This window comes from Platichthys flesus, chromosome 7 (genome assembly GCF_949316205.1).
Source record: "Platichthys flesus chromosome 7, fPlaFle2.1, whole genome shotgun sequence".
Taxonomy (NCBI): domain Eukaryota; kingdom Metazoa; phylum Chordata; class Actinopteri; order Pleuronectiformes; family Pleuronectidae; genus Platichthys; species Platichthys flesus.
Genome location: NC_084951.1, coordinates 15,218,867 through 15,243,830, shown reverse-complemented (window position 1 = coordinate 15,243,830; position 24,964 = coordinate 15,218,867). Strand labels below are relative to the sequence as shown.

Here is a 24,964-nt window from a genome sequence, read left to right as displayed (position 1 = left end):
CACTCAGAGTGCATACCTCCACCAACAGTCCCATCATGAACCCACCAACTTGCTCAAAATTCAAGTTCCATGAATTATTATTTGAAAAGTCAATGAAAATGTCAAAGAACACACTGTTAAAGAAAGTTAAAAAAAACCTTGGCCTTGCCTCCTGGTCCGGATCTTCATTAAAAAGTAATGGATTCTTCCCTGACCCCTACTGAATCCTTCCACCACGTGTTTTACTAATCTGTCATGTAGTTTTACGTAATCTTGCTAACTACCAAACAAACAAATGGACAGGGTTGAAAGCATAACTTCCTTTGCAGGGTACTAACAGATGTAGGGAAATAAAGTTTAAACAGATACATTTGACTACAAACATGACAAAGCAGCCCCTTTTCTCCTTTTGAACGTCATGAGGTGACCGGAGTCAGTCCCAGCTGACATGGGGTGAGGGGTGGAATACATCTTACAGGCAGGTCATCAGGCAAATGACAAGTTGATGAATAGAGCGTCTTTTGTCCTCACATAGTGGCATCACATCAGACTCTGGCCCATGGGTATCAGAGCCTCTTCAAAAAGTTACTTCATATTTTTTTAGGGAAATAGATTAAAGAACATGAAAGTTAAAACTAAACCACAAAAAATAGATGCAAAACAATCCCAGAGAAACACAGAGTGACCACAAAGAGATGACAGACAGCTACAAAGAGACAAACCACACAAAATAAATAAAACAGAGAGACACAAATCAAAGAAACCCCAGAGAAACATAAAGCAACGTCAAATAGACTCAACATTTCCATTTATACACAATAGATAGATCAGACCAAATCAAATCAGATCAAATCAAATCAACTTTATTGTCCCGTAGGGAAAGTTGTTTTCTGCCAAAGTGCTACAGCACGAGATGATTAGAATACTATTACATGCAAATTTATGAACATTGTCATCGTGCCATTTGTATCATTTTGTCCAGCAGGAGGCGCCATTGTTCATCAACATAACACTGTAGTGTGTCTGTATGAAGGCCTTTGAATTATTTCACTGCAGAGGTGAGAGGAAACACACAATCTAGGAATAATGTTTGTACCTGGAGGTGAGGTCAGAAAATGAAGAGTTTATGGGCCGACATGCTCTCTGTTAGTTTCTCCATGACAAAGTTCCAGCCAGGAGCAGTTTGGAAGCAGGTCCTTTATTAAATGTATATGTAGTAGTTGAGCATTGGCAGTTCAATTATGGTATTTAAATTGTGTTTTTGGTTTATATCAGTTCATTTGGATGTTTGACACTCAATGTGCTGAGCGAGTTTGACACTACTTTTCACTCTTATTTGCTGGGTACGGAAAGTTCTCATCTTGAATCTGAGATTATCCAAACAAACCGACAAGCACGCTTCAAGGTTCAAAACTTTTGCAATTCTGATGAAGACACCTGAATACTGCAGGGAGACATGCAGGGGAGAGAATTATTTAGGTTTCGAAACATGGCTTTTGTAAAACTGTATTCCTGTTAACCGAACACACTGTAACATTGCAGATTTTGTACATTTGAATCACATTGCGTTCATCACCAGTGAATAGATAGTGACCTCAAAGGTGCCTGTAGGTCTATGAGGCCTCTGACCTCCATATGGTCACAGTCACATTCTCCTGGTCCCTTTGACTTTGGCAGAACGAGCTGTACCTGAGTGGAGCGGTCGATTGGCTCCTGTGTAAATGGAAGGCGTTTACAGAATGTGAGCGGGGGCTGAAGTGCTGGATCAGTGAAAACTGAGAGGACCTGTATCCCATCCCTCCTGCAGTGGACATATGCACCAACATTAAACAAATCTTTGTTTTAAAATCATATTATAATACCTTTATGCACTATTATTTATAATAATTTCTACCAGTAAAGCAAAAACAGATGGTGGGATGTCTCCACCTGATAATTTGCATGCAGGGATACATATGTAAGAGTGGAGTTCAAAGAGTTCAAAGGTCCTATCCTATTGTTAAGATTCATTTCATGCTGAGCAACAAATCATGCTGAGCCTTGAGCTGCAGGGGCCACATACGTTTTAAATAAAATAGTTGAAAACTATTTAAATCACAAACATGTGGAAAGAAAAAGATATTCAACCAAACCGTTAGAACAATAAATAAAAGCACATGTGTCTGTGAAGCAATTCTAGAGAAGCTGATGCCAAACTTATCGCAATCTGTCTGTATACTCAAATTCTGAAATATAAATCAGACAAAGACAATAAACCCTGTGGGACCGAGCTGTGTAAAAAGTGCAGGTCTTTGCATTATTTATCAGGAAAGCTGTAATCTACCCATCTGTGTATGTGCATGGCTTTTGTGTTCTGTCATTGATCATGAATCCAGAAACTGGAGAATTTACAGCGCAGATGCCGCTGCCGGACGCAGTCCGAACGCAGCGCCGAGGAGCCGCGGATAGGCTGCTGTTTGGGAACATGTTTGGACGAGGCGCTGTCTACTCTTGATGGGATGTCGCCACTGTGAAGAAACTGGGGGCTCCCCCTCCCACCCACCTTTAAGTTAGTGCTGAGGCGACAGAGATCCCCGTGTATCTGCGGATGTCCCTGAACAATTCCAGCGTCTTTCTGCTCAAAGAGGTGGGTTCGTCTTTCAGTTTTCCTCCTCTGCTTTATTTTGGCTCGCTCTGGTGGGTAACCGGGGACTGGAGGACACTGTGCCTGCTGTTGTGTGCGCGGGGCAGAGCTGCATGCATGCGTCGCGTAGCATCCTTAGCATTGGAATAAAGAGGCGGTGAAGGTTGCAGCAATGGTCCTGCGTGGTGTTGTGCTGTGTTGGGATACAGATGATGACATTGGACAGCACTGACCTCATCACTGGGAATCTGTCAGTGAGTGGGGAGCGTGTATTGGTGCTGTCGGTAGGTCAGCAGGGATTAGCTCTGCTCAGGCTGCGGTGGATTTTACAATGGTCCAAACATTTTGATGAAAACGATAGAAGTGGTCAGTTCAAGCAACAGATGAAAGGCATTTTCCACAAGTGGGACTTTACTTCACCTATAGAAATACATGAAAACATTTTGCTCCAGGATAAACTGCAGTTATCAATCCGGGGCTGTAATAACCACTTTAACATAGATCATACATGCAGCCAGGGTGTGATAAAGAACAGCACTCACAGTAAAGAAGAACACTCATATTCCACTAATCTTTGTGACTATACCATCAACACAACTGATCTCAACTTCACTGATCTGATGTGTTTATAAAGTTGATGATGGTGTTGTAATAGAGAAGTTATCCTATCATTTTGATTCCCTGCATGTAGCGACTGCTAGTTCCGTCTGTAACAACGTAATGTGGAGCAACTGATGATGTAATACCTGCAATGTCCATGCTCGTCGTCATGTAGTAATATTCACCTCAATGACTCAAATTTGTCATCCCTTTACAAATATAATTATAATATAATCCACTGGCTTAAGTGTGATGAAATGACACCGCAATAATCTAACACAAAGTCACAAACACTTTTCATCCTTGGCACTTTATGGGTCGTTTTAAGATTGATATTTTCCTCAAGCACGATCATCCTGTCACGTGTTTCTAAAATCACCATGACATGATGAAGTCACTTCACCTCTTCTCTCTGCTCCACTCCTAGAGGTCTCAAATATAAAAGGTAGACCGACAGTTAAAGAGATAGAAAGAAAGACGGTTTGTGTTGTTTGTATTGAAAAGAAATTCACGTGGCTCTGAGAGCTTCGACTCAAGAGAACACCTGCTAATAAACAAAACAGGTGCATATTGAGGAAACAGCTTCATCAATCTGACAATGCAGAATAGAAAACAACATACACTCACAGAACAACCAAATACTCACAACACTATACACTCACTGAACAACCATATACTCACAACACTATATACACACAAAAACAACCAAATACTCACAACACTATACACTCACTGAACAACCAAATACTCACAACAATATTATACACACAAAAACAACTAAATACTCACAACACTATACACTCACTGAACAACCAAATACTCACAACACTATATACAAACAAAAACAACCAAATACTCACAACACTATGCACACACACAAAACAACTAAATACTCACAACACAATACACTCACAAAACAACTAAGTACTCACAACACTAAACCAAATACTCACAACATAATACCAAGTACACTAGAGCATTGGAATTATCACAACATTGGAATTTTTCAACTGGAATATTTGGTTGTGTTATGGGTATTTGGTAGTAATATTTGGTTTTGTTATGAGTCTTTTTTGCAATGTGAGTTTTGGATTGTGTTGTGAGTATTTGGTTTTCTTCAATCAATCAATCAATCAAATTTGATTTGTAAATCCTCAGAGAGAGACACATGTGAGGGATCCCTCTCAAGACAGAAAGCAGCGCAATAGATGTAATATAAGTATTTAGTTGATTTGTAAGTAGTTGGTTGTGTTGTAAGTATTTGAGGTGAATTTCTATTTGTCACAAGAACACATGTGATGTCAAACTTGTCAAACGTCTATTTGCACATGTTTTCTTTAATAGTAGTTTGTTGAGCTCTCTGGGCCACTGTTGACAAACTGGGTTGTACTGGTGGAGTAAATCCTCATCGAGGACACCATCAGGGCGTCCACCTGCATCTCCAGGATCGTGTTTAAGAGAGTGTTGAAGGTGCTTTGAAAAAGTATAAACCCATGACTCTGACCAGGTCTGCCAGCCTTACCCAGCTGGGAACAGGTCCCCCACAGAAGCTAGACGATTGTATTATTTGCATCAGTGTGTGTCTTGTAGGCAAACTGCAGGGGGGTGTAGTCAGTGTTGTGGACTGGAGAGCTCAAAGTCACCCCAGGATCTTAGTGAGGCTGGTTTTTGTTCTTCAAATTAAACATCTCTTGAGACTTTCCATAGGGGCCCTACAAACAGATTTATTTTGTTCCTGTATTTAGTGATATAGCACCGTTGCAGAGCAGAATTCACTGATACAAAAAAATATAAAAAATATAATACATATAAATGTATGTGCCTTATTATGTGCCATCCTCTGCCCCCTGATCCTGATCCATATCTAAATGTAATGGGTTATTCGCTGACCCAGACCACATCCTTCCACCAAGATTCATTGTAATCTCTCAAGTAATCTTTTCGTAAACCTGCTTTTAAATTAATAACCAGATAAGTGTGAAAACACAACGTCCCTAATAAGATATACGTAAAGAAAAAACCTGTCATGTCAATCAATCAGATAGATTAGAGGAATTTGGAGAATTTATCTTTTTTTTTTTTAAATTTTATTCAAACTCAAATACTGTCGTTTAATTTTCATGATTTTTATTGCCTTTACAATTTCCCCCAGTTTTGAGAAAAGTGTTAAAGGGAACAAAGAGCTTTTGAAGCTTGCAGAATATTCTCCATGGGTAATTATGTTTTTCATTAAAAGTTAAAATATTACTCTCCTCTATTATTAAACAGCCATTGCTGCTTTATTTAATTATGCATTGAATTATCAAGCAGAAACATGATTTTTCTTCTTGTGACTGCAGAGTTTTGTCTCATATTTTCTTGGAAATCCTAAAACTGGCTCTTTGGACGTGTCTCAGGTGGTTAAACAAACTGCCCAGTGAAGCAGAGATTATCTGTTTGCCTTATCATTACACAAACTGACCTGCTGGGTGAAGCACTGGCTGGTGACACCCTCACTCACATCACTGGCATCCCCCTGTCTGTTTACCCCCTTCTTTGGTTGTGTGTATACATCAAGCAGGGATCACGCGTGTGTGTGGGAAACACATGCTGTACCTGCACGTCTGAACCCATCAGGTCCAGCTCTAACCTCACAGAAGGATTTGGCGAGGTGTCGTCTCCCCTCTCCTCGGAAATCCAAAAATCAGCATCACCAGAGCCTTAAAATAGCCTCTCATCCATAATGCACCAGCAGCAGCAGCAGCAGCAGCCCACGGAGGAGCTTCATATGGGACAGACTGACAGACATTTGCACTCAATGCTCGGGTGCAGCTCCAATAGCCGCTCTCCCTCCCTTTTCTGCTTTTCTTCTGCTCAGTGCAAAGCGCCTTGGAGTTTAACTTTCAAACCTTCATTCATTCATGTTTTATTCACATCTTCAGCTCATGCAGAATTGGAATGGATGGGTTCTCCTTCTCTCTCCTCCTCCTCCTCCTCTTTTTTTTCTTCTTCTCTGCCTCACTGTTTCCTGCAACCTATCCTATGAATTATGGATCTCAACTTTGCTGGAGATTTTCACATCATCCACCGGCACAGTTTTATGCTTACAGACTTCCGTCCGTCTTTAGATGCATGTTGTGCATTTCATACTTTATCTGATTTGACCTTATAGATTCACTCGTAGAGCGGTTACATGATGCTGCTCATGAGACGTTGGGTTGGTTTGTACGGTTTGAAGAAAAAAAAAATATATACATATCCCACATCCACAGCTGAGCAGCTGTCAGAGCTCAGCCAGCCATGACATCCACAGAACACACTCTGTGAACAGAGGCCTGCACCGGGGACATCTCCACATGTCGAACAGAGACAACGAACATGGCTCCGCACATCCCCTCACCACCAAAAGACTTTCTCCTCTCTCTAAACTTTTGCCGTCTGACATGTTGAAATCCTCAGTGGATGAAAGAAAAAAAAGAAACAGTTTGATAGGTGGGTAAAAAATGACAGATTTTTCACTTTGAGATTTTGTGTTTGTGAGTGACAAAGAATGGTGGCGTGTGAATTCTTTCCCTTGTACTTGTGTAGCTAGGGTTTGGGGACATTTCTCTTGCTATGGGCAAGGTCTATTAGTTTCAATTAAATGAGTTTTACTGCTGAAGTATGCAATGGAAGAACTTGTAGGGCCTCTAGAAAGAGGAGCAGAGGCTTTTACAACAGCGTATTGATGCCCATGGTTTTGTAATGTGATGTTCGACATATATGGGCGTGTTCAGGTGTCCACGAACATCTGACCATATACTGTGTGGGAGAACTCACAGAAGTGCCTTCATGGGAAGATGATGAGCGTGGATTGATGCTGCAAGATGCACTGTCCTTTAGAACAATATCACATGGTCCTCTTGTTATTGCTCCGACGATAACACGAGTCCTGAGTGAACTTAACATGCGCTGGCGATACACAGTCCCACCGGACGGGCGAGGTAGGGGTGGAGGAGGAGAGGAGGAGAGAGGGGGGGGGGGCGGCGGAGGATGATGTGCGGAGCGGAGAGAGAGAGAGAGCCTGACTGACGTAGCAAAGGCTTGTGTACAGAGAGTGGTGGAGAATGAGATCGGGGGGGGGGGGGGGGAGAGAGAGAGGGATAGACTGCCTACAAGCACGCTACAGTACACTTCAGTGTTACCCGGGAGAGAGAGCACACCATGACTGACTAGCAGAGAGAGAGGGCGAGCGAGAGAGACGGGGAGTGTGCTCTCCCACCTCCAACCGAGTGAGTACCGCCGCTATCTCTGTTCTGCATCTGATCCCCCCCCCCCCACCCCTGCAAATTGCATCGATGAGCCAGTGGGCACCCCGCGGTCGATCGGTGCATGCTGTGCAGCGACGGGACGACACATGGGGCGGATGCACCTCAGAGAACCTGTCAGCTCTGCTCCCGAAAAGTTTGAGAGATCGTGTGGATGTGTGCGGCTGTCAAGAGTGAGAATGGTCATTTTTGAACCGATTCCAGGTGCATCCGAGCTGCTCATCGTCATCGGTCGGCGTTTCTTGGGGGGGGGGGAGGCACACACTGTTTGAGTTGCACAAAAGCAGAAAAAGGGCATTTAGTGGCGTCGTGTTCACGGAGGAGCGGCGGCGGCGGTGGGGAGGCTGTGGGGATGGACTCGCAGGCATTCAGCCTCTTCTCTGCTGGTGGGGGGAAGGAATGCATTTGGGACTGCTGGGCTTCCTGTGTGGGGTCAATTAAATACTGCATGAGACAGAGCACTAAAAGCCTGTCCCGCGAGGAGCGAAGTGCATTGTGTGTGTGTGTGTGTGTGTGCTCGTGCATATGTGTGTTGGTGCATCAGTGTGCAATGCCTTGATTAAATTTGATGAACCAGCAATGTTTATAAGGGCCAAAGAATTCCAGATCCTGCTTCTCTTGAGTTCCTGTAGAGAAACGCTGCCTTTCTTCAGTGTTTTACTTATTAAAGACGAGCAGGTCAGAATGTAAGAAGTATGTGCTCTAATTTCTTTAGATGACATGCATGTTCTCGAGGAACTCTCCATCTAATGCCTTGCATGACTGTATCATCTGCAAACTGTCGTATCGTTGACAAACTCTCAGTGTCGTGACTGAGTTTTTTTAAAACCCCAACCTGAAAAAAAAGCCCATCTCTTCGATGTGAAGCCGTAATGTATGAATATGTAGGACGGCATTACATATTAATACATCTGACATTCCCTCTGTTTGCTCAGCCCACTAGTCAAGACGCACCAATTAGGCCTAACTCAAACCTATGGAGCCTAAATCAGGTCATCTTCCAACAAACATCTGATATAATGAAGGATGCAGCAGCGCTGTGCCACTCGGTGCTGCACTGTTGGTACACACACGGCGTTATGTGGGTTAGCTCCAGCCCCTCTGCACTTTGAAGCAGTTTGGTGAAGTCAGGTTGAAGGATCCCTGGAGGGATGAAAGCCTATAACTATCCACAGTGTACGACCAGGCCAAGGGGACAGTGTGGAGGAAAGATAGTGATTACCGACTGCAGGTTTGCTTCCCCATGCTCCTCTTCCTCCCTGAATGCCATCATTATTGTTGACCCCCCCTCTCTGATGATTCACGTCATCACATTGTCCTCATTGCATCAGGAGCATTCCTCCTTTGTTGTTGGCTCACACAAGATGTCCCCTCTTTTTAAATCTCCACACTGCTGTTGCTGTGGTGAGAAAGCAGTTGTCTCGGAACGACTTGGAAGTGCTTATTTATAGGATCTGCTAAGGGCTCATTACAGGCAGAAGAAGAACGCTGGGGTAACATTAGAGCAGGAGGAGGTTGGACCTGCTCAGGACAGGATGGAGTATCAATCTGGGTGCCTCTCCTATTGATCCACTCTGCCCTACTCTGGTTGCACTGTCAAGAGACCTCTCTCTTGTTCTGGATGTTCCACCTCTGCCTGGAATGCTGCCTCAGCTCCCACTGCACACACACACACACACGCTAATGTGCCTCCTTTTTCCAATGCAGGAGGTTGGAGACATGAGGTTTTGTGCTCAAATCTCTACCTATTGTTGGGAAAACTTTGTCTCATTTGCTCCCAGATGGTTTCAGAGCTGCTCAGTTGCTTGCGAGCATGTAACACTGTAGCTACTGAAAGGTGGCACTGATTGACTGGTCTGATTATTTGTTGTTCAATCAGATGCTTACTGATTTAAATCATGATTACAGATTTTTTTTGTTTAAGTAAATACTCCTTATGCTTAACTCTGGAGAGCCTCACCTTTTTTGTGAAAAACATAAAATACTAGAATGGCAGTAGAGCGCATTTTTCTGCAGAGGCTCAATAATTCCCCTTTATTCGTTAATTTGAGATAAATTGAGGAGGATTTGTTTAAAAGATTCAGCGAGTGGACTTTACTATACTATACTATAGTCTTTAACCTGAACGGCAGTGCATACCTCCACCAAGGCCCAACGGTCCGTCTATGAAACCACACTTAAATCCACGAGATTCGGAAATGGAAATTGCTTAACTTTAGTGAACTTGAATGGCACTGAGTAGAGGGCATGATATTGAAGGTTACAAGACTTGTTTGTTATCCTCTCCCAGGTGAGCTACTGCATCAGCATTCGCTGTAAAAATAGCCGTGCCTTGATGAGAATTAGCATGTGTCACTGCTCCAAATATAGAACAGCTGACATATTACATCAAGTTTGAAATTCCTTTGTGAGACGGTTCCACGGCTAACCACACCCATCTCGCACAAGTTTTTTTGTCTCTGTGTTTCCCTTTGATTGTAAAGGCCTGGGTGAACTTAAAAAAAAAAAAAAAAATGAAATAGAACTTTATTAAAACGGCTGCACCACCAGGAGGATTGAACGCTGTACAAGATTTTATTGCTTTGGATGGAAGAGAAGAGATGAATCCACCATCACTGCAGTGCCAGTGTTTACAGGCTGGAGACTAGAGCAGAGACAATTGCTGTCTGCTCTCGTTCCCCACACAGACACTTAGTTCATATTCAGATGGGCTGTGTGGCTTCAGTGAATATAGCTGAGCCAGTCTCAGATCTGCTTCGCTCTTTCTGGAGGGAATTCATCAAAAGTCTGTGAAGTTTGACAATCCTCTCCCCTACTGTCAAGCCCAGACTGAGAGGAGGAGAGGAGGAGAGGAGGAGAGGAGGAGAGGAGGAGAGGAGGAGAGGAGGAGAGAAGAGGAGGAAAGGAGGAACTATACATATATAACAACAAATTTAAGCTTCTGCTGATTATCTCAGGTTCTATATTGTTCTAACATTTCTCCACCAATTTTTCTTTTTCGTCCCTTCATCCAACCTTTCCTCGCTTGTCTCTCTCATTCAATTCAAAGAGTTTGCAGAGTTAATATCGGCAGAGCAGATGAATGGCATCACCTTTTATTTTCATATTTATAAAAATCCCTTTTCAGTTCTTAAGTTCTGCTCCATCTATTACATTTAAATTACATTTCCTTTATTACATTTAATTTCCTTTAGTCCCACCTTCATTCTGTTTTCTATTTCTCCATTTGTTTCTTCTGTTTTCACCCCCCTCCCCATCTCTGCACGCCCCACTGTTTGAAAGGCTGTGCTGCTCAATGGCTGTTTCATGTGCGACGCTAATGATGAAAATAGTTACTCTGTCTTCTGTTCCAGAGGCATCCAAGGGAGCGAGTTTCTTTAACAACAATAATTTGTGTGTGTGTGCCTGTGTGTGTTTGAGCGTGTGCGTGTACGCTTTACTGCCTGCATCGCTCTCTTTTTTAAAAAGCCATGCAGAAATATAGCCCCAAGACATTTTTTCTAAAAGCCCCGGTGGAGTGCACTTAATTCTTAAACAGCCACAGTTGAATGAGGGTGAGAGAGGACATGTAGCCAGCATAATAGTTGCCAAAAGTAGGGTCTTCAGGGCCTGGGGCGACCTGCAGAGCAGCCATGAACAGAGAGGTCGTCTCCAGCAGTCGAGAGGAGGCCTCTCTCCTGGCTTATTAGGACATCTGATGGACTCTCGGTGGCTGCTGACTCACCACTGCATCTCTGTTCTGTAGGCTCATGCATCACCTTCCTGTCAGAGGGATGGTGCAGGGCAGACAGGCAGGCGGGCACAGCCCTGCCCTCCTCTATTCCTCTTAATCGCTCCATCCATCGCCTCCTCTCTGTTTGTCTCCTCACCATCAGCTAACCGTTCACGCTGTGTGTTGTTGCCTGATTATCTCCAGAAATCATTAATTGGCTGATTCAGTTGTCCCTCGGCTTTTCCTTGCCTGGTTATTATTATTAACACTTAGAATGGCTTACATAACAGCTCAGTCTTTGTTCGGGCATATTTTTAGAAGTTCTATCTGCACCATGTGAAAACTGATACTCTGCAGAGTGAGAGACCCACCAGACAAACATGTCCACGGAAGTGGTCGATTTTACCTCTTCGACTTTTTCAGGATTTCTCAAAGTGGTATTTGACATAAGAGGAGAGGAGAGGAGAGGAGAGGAGAGGAGAGGAAGAAACCAGATGGATGCTCCTTCTCTTACATGAGAGCTGGCATGAAGCAGAAGAATCCCAGCTAGCTGTACCAGTATATACGGCTGTGTACACACGCCGATGCTGCAGTCAGGTTATCAATTTTGTATAGGAAATGGCTGTTGAAGCAACGAAGCAACGTCAGCTGTGAAGCACTTAGGCTGAGCCTGCCTGTCTCTCTCTCTCTCTCTCTCTCTCTCTCTCTCTCTCTCTCTCCCCCTGTGACCACGGGCAGGGGGGGAGGATGGTTCCGCCTTTTCTGTGTGCAATGGGGGGGTGGGAGGGGAGAGCGCCGGCAGCAGAAGCATGTCTGCCTCCGACTCGAGTGCCACAGGACTCATCTGTAACAAGGTACGCTGGTTGATGCTCCACTTTTTCTGTTTAATCACCCTGCATGCGAACTCAACCTGTTCATCCAACAGTCGGTCCGTCAGCTCGCAGACGTCGTCTTCCTGCTCGTTGTCTCCCCTCCTCCCCTCAGCCGAAGTCTCCCCCACCCCGCCAGCAGCATCCTCCCCCCCCCCCACCACCACCACTTCTCTCCTCCCCTCTCCTCATCTGGACATGCTGTACTGTGTACACATGCAGTTTGTCAAATCCATCTCAACTTTTCCAGCTCTGCTTTGAACTTGAGGCCCATCTGTTGAGCATCATGGTTTTTGATCCTGTTATTTTGGTTCGTTTTTTGGTCTCCTGTCTTTTTTGTGAAGTCATTCCCCGCCTTCATATATTGGAGTTGAGCCCATACTTGTGCTTCTACAGTTTCAGGATGCTACTCTGTGTGCAACAGCCCCTGTGAGATTCCCCAAATGCAAAGACCGTTGACTTCTATTCTAAAGCAGAACCAATACCATAAATAATATGTATATTTATATGCACACACATACAGAACCAATTCACAGAGTTTTTGTTAATCAGTGTCATATTGTTCACTAACTCAAAAATTAGGATTAAATATAAACGGACCAGTAGTCACTGAATCATGCACTATAGGGAAAGTGTCCTTCACCATTGGATCTTTGATAAAGACAAGTTGGTTGTATTGTGGATGTTTCCCCCTGCTGGTGAAAAACCACAACTGCTGCAGCGTCACAATCTCATGTTTCAGTCTCAAATGGGACTTCCAGTATGTGACGGGTTTCTGGGTATCCTCCTTTGCTCTTGTATCCACACTTTTACAAAGACTGTGTCTGTGCTGTGAGTGGGCGTTTGTGGTTTTATAAAATAAGACAGTCAGACAACTCAATGGGCTGCGGTCCCCCCCGCCGATCCTTATAATGCTGTTCTATAACCCTGAGACCTTCTTCTAAGCAAGCCACTGCTGTGTGGTGGTCAACAGCAAGGTTTTTAGGTTTTGCATTGACACAAAGTGAATTTGTCTAAAGGAAAAAGTGAGGGTCCTTGTGGTAAAATGGATTATTGATTCTGGGAATACTTTCTTTTCATGCTAAAATTTATATTCTAAAGTTTTAAACTCTCAGGTTTATACCTCCACCAAGGCCCATATTTAAATTCACTATATCTGGATTTATATTTGGATCAGCACCAAATTGCAAACAATTATTAATATCAGTCCCCTAGACTAGATTTTTATGAATTATTCTCTGAGAAATCATAAAAATTTTTCAAAAATATCCTATTTTGCAATGTTAAAGAAAGTGAAAATACCCCTCCACATAATTTCATGGAAATTGGATGAGTAGTTTTTGCCTTATCCGCCTGATTAACAAACAATAGTGTAAAAGTAATAGATGGGGATTCTGGACATTTACATGCACTGTCATGAGGTGACCGTCATCTGCATTGTAATTGGTTGTAATATGTGATCAGTCACTCATGACGTAGTTTTGAAGCAGTGAAGAGAAAAACATGGAAGTTAACCCGAGCAGCACCAACACCTAACCAAGGGTTTGTTTCATTTCGTAAAAGGAAACAACTGAATGAAATGTAAAAACCTATAATTGAATCAAAACAGGGACTTTGACTTTGCTGTGTTAACCTTGATATTTCTGCATCTGCCCTCAACATTTTGCAAGACTCCAAAAATCTGACAGCAAAGAAAATCACCCTCTTTTGCATTTTGAAAGCTCATTAGGAATCCATGCAGTTTTAATCAGATCAGTATGAGGCTTCACAAACGGACCTTGGATCCTTGGAAGTGACAAAAGGGAAGAGACCAGTGTGTTTGAATGGATGCTTTTTAGTATAATTCAATAGGTGCAAGGTGATTTTCACTAATCAAGTGAAAACAATGTAAAAGTGCAATCAAATTGGGTGAAGACAACATGTTTATATTTTATTCTGATGAGAACAGAGTCTCTTCATCAGAATATCCGTCCATTCCCTCCATGTGCAGGCCTCTAAATCTGCTTTAATTAGGTTTTATTACCTCTTCTGGTAAGCTCTTCAAATTCTGCTCCAGCCCCGACAGGCTTTGATATTTAAATGATATCAACACTCTCTGCAATGGATACAGCTTCTTCGGAAGGCAAGGGAAATAACAAAGAAGAGACAGAGCTGGTCGGGAGGAGGGAGGAGGGGACAGGTGGAGGAGGAGTAAAAAAAAGGTAAAAGAGGGATGACGGTGTTATGGAGCTATATTTGGCTGTATTATGTGGGTGCTCCTGCCTGGTGTATGTGAGGAGACTTCATGTAGCTCCATGCACCTCCCTGTTCGGACTGCAGCCACCGGGAAGGAGCAGGCTGAGGAAGGAATGAGGGAATAAATGTAGGATCTGGTGAAGTTTACGTTCAATTTACCATCAAACACATTGCACGTGATATGAATGTAAAGATGTTGAGTGGTGACTGTCATTGGGATTGAATTAGTTTTGGATTATTTTCCATTGCAGTGTTCAACAAAAAAGAGCTTTATTGTCAGTTTTTTTCGAACAACAATGTTCTTGTTTTTTGCAAATCTTTTGCAATTGTTTTTGACTTTTTCTAATTGAATTTGTATGTGCTGCTATTTTTGTTATTTGGAACTGAATTTTGTAAAATATTGTTTGTGTTTTCTAACTAACTTACTTCTTACTTTGAACATTTTGTTATGTCCCAGCTTTAAAAAGATATGCCCACTAAGATAAGGTTTTACTCTGTCACAAAAAATAATGTAGAAAAAATATGCTCTCTGGTCTCTCTCACAAAAGTCTGCTGATGTCTGGGCGACTGAAAGTCTGAGGCTGGTTTTGAAAATGTTTTCAATTTCAAAAACATATATTTACCTTTTTTAAATTCAGATTTTCTAACTTTAAACTCAAAATGTAGCCGGTAATTAAAATTGTGCTACATTATTTGTAGAAACAGACCAATCTGGACGCTATGTAAGCTGGTTGAAGGCTTTATGCAGTAGCATCTTGTATTGTCAATAGTTTTTTTTTTAAGTCTTAGTTTATTCTCCTCGAAGACGCTTGGCCAACATCTGAGCCTGGTTGAGTGTATGAATAGACACCAGGACTGGTTGTTGGTGTTGTTGCAGTGCTCACGCACACGTTCCCCTGAGAGGGCTGCTTTGGAAAGCTGCTGTAACTTATAGACGGGGTCACATGACTTCAGGAAAGGAAAGGCAGGTTTAGGGAGAGGTTGAATGAGGAGAATGGCATGAGGACACAGAGGTAGATGTAGCAGGTGATTTGTTTAGAGCTCCATCTACGCCATTTGCTGAAACTCAACAGTTTCTGCATCGTGAGTTATACTGAACATTTGCTACAAGGTGTTGAATTTACTGCACTGTATTGATGTGGATTCATCTGGATTTAACCCTCCTCTCCTCCTTTACTCCAGGGTTCAGCCGATTCCTACACTAGTCGACCCTCTGATTCCGACCTGTCCCTGGAGGAGGACCAGGAGGCGTCTCGGCGTGAAGCCGAGCGCCAGGCTCAGTTGCAGCTGGAGAGAGCCAAGGTGAGAGTGCAGAGGTCAAAGATCAAAGCTGGCTCTTAAATCCACCTTCAGTTCCTGAGGAGACCTGTGCAACATAATGATTCTTATGTATCACATTCATATGTTTTGCAGTCTAAACCAGTAGCATTTGCAGTGAAAGCCAATGTGAGCTACTGTGGAGCCATTGATGGAGAGTGTCCAGTCCAAGGTGCTGCTATCAACTTTGAAAGCAAAGACTTTCTGCACATAAAAGAGGTGAGCGGTCTGCAGAACCAAGACATCATTGTCCCTGCCCCTCTCGTATGTAGACTGTGAGCCATGTCATGTTTGTTGCACATGATGTGTTTCGCTGTCTTGCAGAAATACAACAATGATTGGTGGATCGGTCGGCTGGTGAAGGAAGGGGCAGACATCACTTTCATCCCGAGTCCAGTCAAACTCGAAGCCATGAGGATACAACATGAGCAGAAAAAAGCAGCAAGTCAGAGGTCAGACCGCTCTGAGAGATCAGAGACTGTCAAGCTTTCTGTCGAGTACAGTCTTTGAAAACTTTTTTTGGGGGGGTAACAAGTTCTTGCTCATGTGTTGCTCTGTTTTCCAAGTCCTTCTCTCTAAATTGCCTCCTTAGGGGATTTGCACATAATGAAGCTCTGCATTATATTTCTCCACAGGAAAGGAGGGAACTCTTCATCCGGAGGCTGGAGGTCCACCCCGCCATCTGCAGGTATAAGTGAGATCGGAGGAGTCCTGCTGATGTGTCTGTCTGCTCTGCTTCCACTGGGACTGCATGCTCTCGCTGGGTTAGATTACATACAGGGACTATTCGTGGGCAAAACCGCTCCCTTTAGAAAGTAATATGTTGTGAAACTTCCCATCAGCTCTCTGCCTGCAACAGAAAACAAAAGCTTGGGTGAAAAATTATTGAATTAAGATCCCACATTTACAATCCTACAATTATATCTTGTGCAGGGCCACAATACAAACGTGTAGTTTCTCAGCACAGCATGACATGCATGTTTTCTCTGTTACTCAGATGTTTTCTGCTGAAGCAATGATTTATTGCCACAGCATCTCATTAGCTTTTCTCTTCTTGCCTAATGTTCCTTCTGTTTATTTTGAAGCCAAACAGAAGCAGAAACAGGTGCGTTTTCGCTCAGTGTGCCTCCTCCTCTGTGTATCACTTTACATTTTCACAATTTTTCTAAGAACAGTGTCAAGGAAAGTTCAACACTAGTGGCTCGGTACACGGCGAGTGACCAGTAGCCATTCTTTGAACTGTCGCTTTACTGTCAGTTCAATTCAACATACCCTGTCTGTTTGTGGGCTGTGCAGACTGAGCAACTACCTCCATATGATGTGGTTCCTTCTATGAGGCCAGTGGTGCTGGTGGGCCCTTCACTGAAAGGATATGAGGTGAGATGAGCAACTTCACCATTAGATGTCACTTAGTTCCACACACTCAACCTTTAAACCAAAATGACCAAAAATCATCCCCCTTGACAACCTTCTGCCATCCCCTCTGAAACATCCCCCATCCCATAGGAGAGAGAGCGCTGCGTGTGCAGATTAGAATATGTCTGTACGGGTGGGGATCTTACAATCAATTGGTTGCGGTTAAAGCACCCATAAATATTTTACTGTCTACAGTAGACAGGCAGGATTCAGACACTTTTAGAGTGCACGTCCATATTATGAGCACACAGTTCACTCCTACAGGGGAGGTGTCCCCCACACCCCTCTCTGGCTGCCATTATCCCATTAACACTGATACTAAACACCACAGTCAGATCCTGATGAAGTTATATCACACACACACACAACAGGAATCTTTGAGTGACAGAGAACTGCGAGTCTGCCCGGTCACATGTGGCGCATATAGGAGAAAGTGTATAAAAGCACATTGCACTTGAACTCGCTTCATCTTGGACGATGTCTGGTTCCAATGAATCTTGAAATGAACATGTTGAAATGTGAGGCGTGTAATTGAACAGAATGTTTTCAACATTTTCTCTCTCTGCCCCACTCTCTCCTCTGTGACTGTGCAGGCTGCGTGCCAAGGTGTGTGTGTGTGTGTGTTAGTGTGTGTGTGTATATGTCTGTGTGTGAAATATTCATGTAGCGCTCTGGTGATGTGCTTTGGGGATGCTCCTGTGGCGAACCAGCCTGCCTCCCTCTCTCTTTCCCTCACATTCTCTCCCCCTCTTCTTTGTCCCTCGTTCATTTTTTTTCGCTTTCAGCCGCTTACTGTTGTTCTTGAATATATTCTCTCACTCTTCCCTCGCTCTCTTCCCCCTCTCTCTGTTTCTCTCTGTTGCACGTTGGAGGAGCAACACCCCTGTGCGCCTCATACCCTACTGCGAAGGCCATCCATTTTTCAGGACTGATTGAAAATAGACTGATTCACTTCACCCTCACTGTGTTCATGGAAACATACATAAGCAAACACATGCAGTCCAACTGTATCTGTGTCATCCATTATGGTGCTCATTATTGTCTGTTCCTAGGATGCCAATGTTGAAAATGAAAGTAATTAATATATACTTTGCCCTGTTATACTGTGCTTAATGTGAATGAAGGTTCTGGTGCCACTACTTTGGTGGGAAGGAGATAATATAAACTACAGTAGTTCTGTGATATACTGGAAAGTCAAGGCAGCACTTTCTCTACATTTCATATTTATTAGCAGAATGTACACATTGATATGATAACTGCGAGGCATCCAGGTTGTGCTAAGCCTGGTAAAAAGCAAACATATAGTAAATATATAAATCATTATGTATTTGTCAGCTGTGGGTAAGAAGGCAGAGAAGGTTAACCAGTGCTATTCAATAAAATATGTCCTCAGAGGATAAGTTCCTGAGCAGAAATTGTGTAATGTGTTCAGAAAAAACATTCATTAAATGTTTATATCATAGACTGTAAACATGTCTGCTCCCAAAAAGTGAAGCCAACGTGTCTTGATTGCCATCTAGTGGCTGGCTGTATCATAGGTGATAACTCCCACCTCCTCCATGTCAATGGATGGGACACGGACCAAATAGAAGTCAAAGAACATTTTAAGATGGTTTCTCTCACGTTAGATAGTTCTTATCACACTGATGTATATTCACGTGGTAGGTTTGAATATACGTTTATAAATAAGTTTGGTTTGAATTATTTATTTGAAGATGTAAAAATGCTGTGAAACATTATAATTGAGACTGCGCCTGTGTCGGCGGGACCTCTGCTCCATCCTCTGATCTCTACTGCACAGATGGTCCTGGTCAGAATTTGCAAGATGGCGGCGTTAATACTTTGACCTCATGTCTGGCTAGTTGGAGAAAGTGTCGATCATCAATATAAGTGTCTTCCTGTTCTTCTGTTTCCCCCAGGTGACGGACATGATGCAGAAAGCCTTGTTTGACTTCCTGAAGCACCGATTCGATGGCAGGTGGGTAATGCTATGTGTGCTGCTCAGTGCTCAGCTCAGTGTACAGTGACTCTGCAACTGAGCCACAGAGCCGCTCGTGCGGATTCTGCATTCTGATCACATTCTCATGGTCGATAGGACACACGATGATGATGATTTATATTTAGAACAAGTTCATCTCCTCCTTTGAAATGGAACAGTTGTGGATGTGATGTGATACGACGCTTCGTCTTTAGGATTTCTATTACACGGGTGACTGCTGATTTGTCGCTGGCGAAGCGATCGGTGCTGAACAAGAAGGCCATAATGGAGAGATCCAACACACGCTCCAGTATCGGTGAGTCTTTGATCCTTTTTTCCTAAATAAAGATGAATACCTGCTAAGAATAGACGCCTCCTCTTTGATAAGCTCAGTGATGTCGCTCTGCTGAACGTGTTTTTTCTTTGGTGTGCTCGCAGCGGAGGTCCAGAGTGAGATAGAGAGGATCTTTGAGCTGGCCAAGTCTCTTCAGCTGGTCGTCCTGGATGCAGACACCATCAACCACCCATCGCAGCTTCTCAAGACGTCTCTGGCTCCCATCGTCGTCTACGTCAAAGTGTCCTCGCCTAAAGTAGAGCACAATGCACATCAAACCCACTAAGACAGTCATTCAACGTTGTAATCGATATGGTTGTTCGTTATTATTGATTTCAGAGGTAAAAGAGTTGGAGAATCAAATTTTGACATCTGCTTTATCATTTGGTTGTTAAGTCAAGAGGAAAAAGTCAAATATTTGAATGTCCCCACCCAGGAGAAAGCCAGTGTCAGAGGCATTATGTTTTCAGGTTTTCCATCCGTCCCACTCCTGTGAACGCGATGTCTCAAGAATGCCTCCAGGGAATGTCTTCAACTTTTGATCGCTTGTCACTTGGAGATTTTCAGATAAAGTGATTCGATTTCAGTTGTCGAGGGTCAAAGTTGATATATTTACCTTTTTCGACATTTCATCGATTTAATTCTTAACTAGAATGGTTCTCAGTAGAATGCATACCTCCACTGAGGCACAAATAAGCTGCACAATATTGCTCACACACTCATAGATGTCAGGCCCCTAAATACTGTATGTCCATATATATATTTTTCATTAAGATTCCAAAATTATTTTCTGATAAATCCAAAAAGCCCCATCTCACAATGTTATAATAGTGTTTAAAAAGCTGCAAGAAATCGAGAAAGGATCTTCCCTGACCCACACTGCATCCTCCTCCAAGTTTTCTGGAAAAAGACAAACAAACATATACAACATTTTATTACTCATAATGGCTTGGTTCTATACTTTGCCCCGCCTTACAGGCTGAATCAAGCCTTAAATCTCCACATTAAAAGTGAGAATTCCATTTTCTGATCGAAATGATAAACCATGATGCTTTCACTATATAGGATTGAATAAAAGAAGAAACTAATAAGGAAAATAATGAGGGGAATGAAATTGTTTAATGATAACCTTCAGTCTTTAATCTGCTCGGCTCTCTTTGTCTCATCCCACAGGTTCTTCAGAGGCTGATCAAATCTCGAGGGAAGTCACAAAGCAAACACCTCAACGTTCAGATGATGGCAGGGGACAAGCTCGCACAGTGCCCGCCTGTATGTCCTTCTTTACTCTTCACTCTTTTTAAAATGCTGGAATTCAACAGGGATCTTTTAAGGAGAGAAGGAGTGGTGTAACCTCTCTTTCTTATCTCTCATGTTCATTCCTTTGACTAATCAGGAGATGTTTGATGTCATCCTGGATGAGAATCAACTGGAAGATGCTTGTGAACACCTCGCAGAGTACTTGGACATTTACTGGCGGGCTACGCATCTCCCAGGTTCCGCCCCTGTTAACCCCCTCCTGGACCAAAGTGTGATCACCCCTCCCTCAGCTAACTCCAGCCAACAGGTAAGATGGATGTTCAACTAACGCTCCTTTAACCTTTTGGCTGCATTATTATTTAAATATTTTCTTCCTCCTGTGTCCATACTCTAGTTCTCTGAGACTCAAGAGTTGATAGAATGATCACTACCACTGACAAAATGAGGTGAGAAGAAATCTGCTTTTCATTTTTTCTTTTTCTGCTGGGTTTTGGGACTGGTAATGTTTTCTCTAATTAATCGTGCCTCCTGTTCCTCTGCGAGAGCAGCCTGTGCTGTCGGCTGGGAGTCAAGACATAGAGCACAGGGACCAGGTTGCCACCAGGGGGCAGCAGCTGCCCTCACCTCTCCAAAGCCAGCTACCACCTTCTCTGGTCACACCTGCAGGGCAAAGAAAAAAACAGGAGCAGAGTCCCTGGAGAGGGAGAGAGCAGAAGGTTGGCTATCTGGAGGAAGAGGAGTCACAAGAACAGGGAGAGGAGGAGGAGGAGGCCGAGGAGATGATCTGACCGGTGCCGAAGGAGCCTCCGCCTCTCTGCTGCCCCCTCAGCAAGAGCTCCCTGCTCCCACTGTCATGTGACAACTCAGGGCCGCTTTCTACAGCTGCACGCGTACTGGTGATAAAAACCAGTAAAGCAGTGCAGCCCCCGCACACCACCTCCCCTCACCCCTCACTCCCCATCTCACCCTGACATCGACCTTGTTCCTGATTCCTTACTTTCACATCGGATGTCACATCCTGAGCTAGCCCATCTGTGTTTAGACGCCCAGAGGAGGCCGTCTCAGACACAGATCGGCTGATTCAGCTCACACTGTAGACAAACTGCTCACCTGTGAAGTCAGAGTATGTTAGCAAATGTAACTGTAGCACAGCAGAGCTTTCAGTGAAACACACAACACAAACATGCAGTTTAACAACTTAGCGTTCCCCAGGTTTTCTGTATCAACCTGACTTCCCTCTCTGACCAAAGAGAGCAGAGTAACAGAAATCCAGTTCTGTGTGTCTTCCATCTCTTGAGTTCTCTGTGAGCTGTCACTACAGGTGTACCAATAGTTTCCTCTAAGGCACAGTTGTTTCTGTCAGTCTCATCCTTTATAGTCACTTCTCTCATTGTTTTCCAGTAGCCTCTTAAAATGATTCTCTTTATTGATTGAATTTGTTTACAGTTACCATGTATACCACTATCTAAATATCTGAGCTGTCAGTATAGCTGATGACATGTCTGTACACGACAGTGATGCAAACCCACGCACGACAAGCACAGAGATGCACAACGACAGTGTGTCCATGCATCTTTTGTCACAGCTGTGAATGTATGAATGGCTTAGAAAGAATTATTTACACCAACTGTGGTTTATGGCTGGGGGGAAATCATACTGTAGATCAACTGAACTGAAAATACAATTAAATATGTAGCAAAAAATTATAATTCCAAAGTCACATAAAGCTATAAATGGGATTTAATCCAATCACATTAAACTGATCGTACTGTACAGTACGTATCGTATTATTTCTTCTTTCTGGATATTCATATTTAGCACATGTGTGAATTACTCCAGAAGAGAAGAGATATATCACACGTTGGATTTTCAGGTCGTGTTTTTCACTTTTAAAGTCAAACCGAAAGATTTAAAGTAGGATTACTGCTCTGTCCTGAGTAGCTTCACTATTAAAACTCATCACTTATGTTATGTTGATCCTCAGTTTTCTAAGTGGACTGGAAAACGCCTCATAGAGATAATTTACTGAAAGTGTTCCAAAGAGTTTGTTGTTATTTGTTGTTGATACCATATCAGATGTGATATCATTTAAATTACACTTCTACTCAGTGGTGTAGTGGTAGGTCGAACAGCGGATGGACCGTAAACTCCTCTTTTCTCTTTAATGGTATAGATTAAGATCTTTACAATTGAATTGCTCAGTGGCAAAGATGTACCTGTGACACATTCACACTGCGGTGAGGGAAGTACTTTAACATAATACTGAGGTAGAAGTACAATTAAAAAGACAAAAATGGACTCAAATAAAAGTAAAATTCTACATTGTTTTATATTTATATCTACTATACGTAAAAGTAAGAACTTGCTTTTAAAATACAATTACAGTATTAAAAGTAGTTTGGCTTATTATTTTATGCATAAGTCTACTATATCATAGTCTTGACTGTGTTTCTTCACAAGTGATGCTACTGCAGCAGGGGGCGGGGTCTGATGTGACCTGCCTGTTCTGATTGGATCAGTGGACCAATTCTACTCTTGTTATTGATTACTTTAAAATATAAAAAAACAATGTGAACATGTAAGGCAGTGCATTGTAAACATTAAGTGGAGTATAGAGAATAGGGATATGTGCTGATGTTTATAATGCATTCAAAGGAAAGACACTTGAAAAATGTACTTAAGTACAGTAACTAAGTACATGTACTTTATTAGATCCCACCACTGCATTTAAAATCACCCTCCACAATAAAACTGTGCGACAACTATTAGAACATTTTCACCAGACAATTCGGTCTCCGAGCACGTCGACACACTGAGCAAGACTGATAAATAATTTAATTGTCTTTTGGCAGAAACAGTACTGCAGGCTTATGAGTACATAGAGAGCGCCCTCTGGTGGTATATTTATGTCATTATTAGAGGTCCTATATGCAAACAAACTGCAAGAGAAACATTAAAGACACATTAACCCATATAAGGAACATGTACAATTTCCATCATGAGACAATTTTTGTTTTGCCAAACTTTGTAAAGCCATCAATAATCTCTTTAATATTTATTTAAGGATCTTTGCCTCCATTTCATGTTTCTCCCTACTCACCAAAATAAACCCATCTGCATCTGCTTTCACCATGTATAACTAGAGAGCTCAGCTACCAACATAACACACATGTAAATGATACAAAGTATGTGCATGACACATTGTATTCCTGTTTCATCAGAAGGGCTTTATAGGACCATGCTCGCATTCACTTATGTAACATAACCAATCACCCATTATCACAGCTTAACTGTACATAGTGTATATTCAATATGCAGATATTATTATTATTATTATTATCATATTGCACAGAAACAACAAATGCCGACAGGAAGTACAAAAGGGTTTTAGTCACTAATCTTTATGCAGCGCCTCAGAAAGCATGTTGTTTATATGTATTTTTCCTCTGTTTTGAGAATGATGCACTGTAGTTATTTAGGACCACCGTACCGATCGCTTCCACTGACACCCACATCCATTTCTAAAGGACCAGGTTTGAGCTACATAACTTCTTCTCGAGGAAACATAGAGAGCACAGTACCTTCTTACGATTGAAAATCGAAAACAAAAATTATAAATATCAGCTCCTCCTGTCTGCTTAATCTTTATCGCAGGAAAATTTCTACAAAAGGTGAATTATTCTTTGGACGTCCAAAGCACAATTTTTTACAAGTATCATTTCCTATTGTGTTTCACTTGCCTAAATTCTGTATGCAATACAAAGTCTAGACACTAGCTGAGACTATCAAGATATCTCCTCAGTTATGATGGGGTATAATTGCACTACTATCATTTATATGTCTGCTTTACGATGCAATAAATGCACTAAATGTTATGCTGTACCCACCTCCAATACTGAACAAGCTGGTCTGATGGTAAACGTCTCCCATGAGTTTCTGACAAGTCGACGAGAGAAATGAGATCGAACGGTGTCTGACGATGATGTGCACAGGATGCATCTTTTGTCTTTGGTAAAGTTGAAAGAAGAGGTGAATAAAAAAACAAACATTTAAGTAACATTACTGTGTGCTGTGTTTTTATTTTTCCTCTGTAATTCATCAAACAACCAACAGAGGGCAGAGGTGGGATGTCTTGAGAGTCCTTGAGGTTGTGTGCTTCATGATCCATCACGGAAATCAGACGACAGTGATGACATTTGACTCGATTTAAACATACTATTTAAAAACGTACCTCTGCTGATTGTAGTGACGTTGGTTTTATTCATGCAGGCCAAAAAAGTCATTGTTAACTGACTTCCATGAAACTAATCTAACAAATTTTCAGAGTTACACAAACACTGTTTCTGGAAAAACACATT

The 24,964-nt window shown here is 42.5% G+C and overlaps 1 protein-coding gene across 1 annotated transcript; it reads left to right on the top strand.

The window, feature by feature from the left end:
• The first annotated feature begins 7,127 nt into the window (after positions 1–7,127).
• On the top strand, positions 7,128–24,663 carry cacnb3b (calcium channel, voltage-dependent, beta 3b). Its single transcript, XM_062392504.1, has 15 exons — positions 7,128–7,164; positions 7,400–7,452; positions 15,487–15,606; positions 15,718–15,840; positions 15,946–16,073; positions 16,257–16,309; positions 16,707–16,726; positions 16,918–16,998; positions 18,957–19,015; positions 19,231–19,331; positions 19,454–19,605; positions 20,523–20,618; positions 20,743–20,913; positions 21,001–21,052; positions 21,155–24,663. Exons 1-14 carry the CDS (start codon positions 7,128–7,130, stop codon positions 21,028–21,030), a joined length of 1,224 nt encoding a protein of 407 aa, XP_062248488.1. The 3' UTR covers positions 21,031–21,052; positions 21,155–24,663.
• Positions 24,664–24,964: the final 301 nt, after the last annotated feature.

Bases quoted from the DNA above. Each gene is read 5' to 3' on its own strand.
- cacnb3b (XM_062392504.1), top strand. From the start codon at position 7,128: ATGCGCTGGCGATACACAGTCCCACCGGACGGGCGAG. The intron at 15,841-15,945 runs GTGAGCGGTCTG...GCTGTCTTGCAG, and splicing joins ACTTTCTGCACATAAAAGAG to AAATACAACAATGATTGGTG. The intron at 19,016-19,230 runs GTGGGTAATGCT...CTTCGTCTTTAG, and splicing joins AAGCACCGATTCGATGGCAG to GATTTCTATTACACGGGTGA.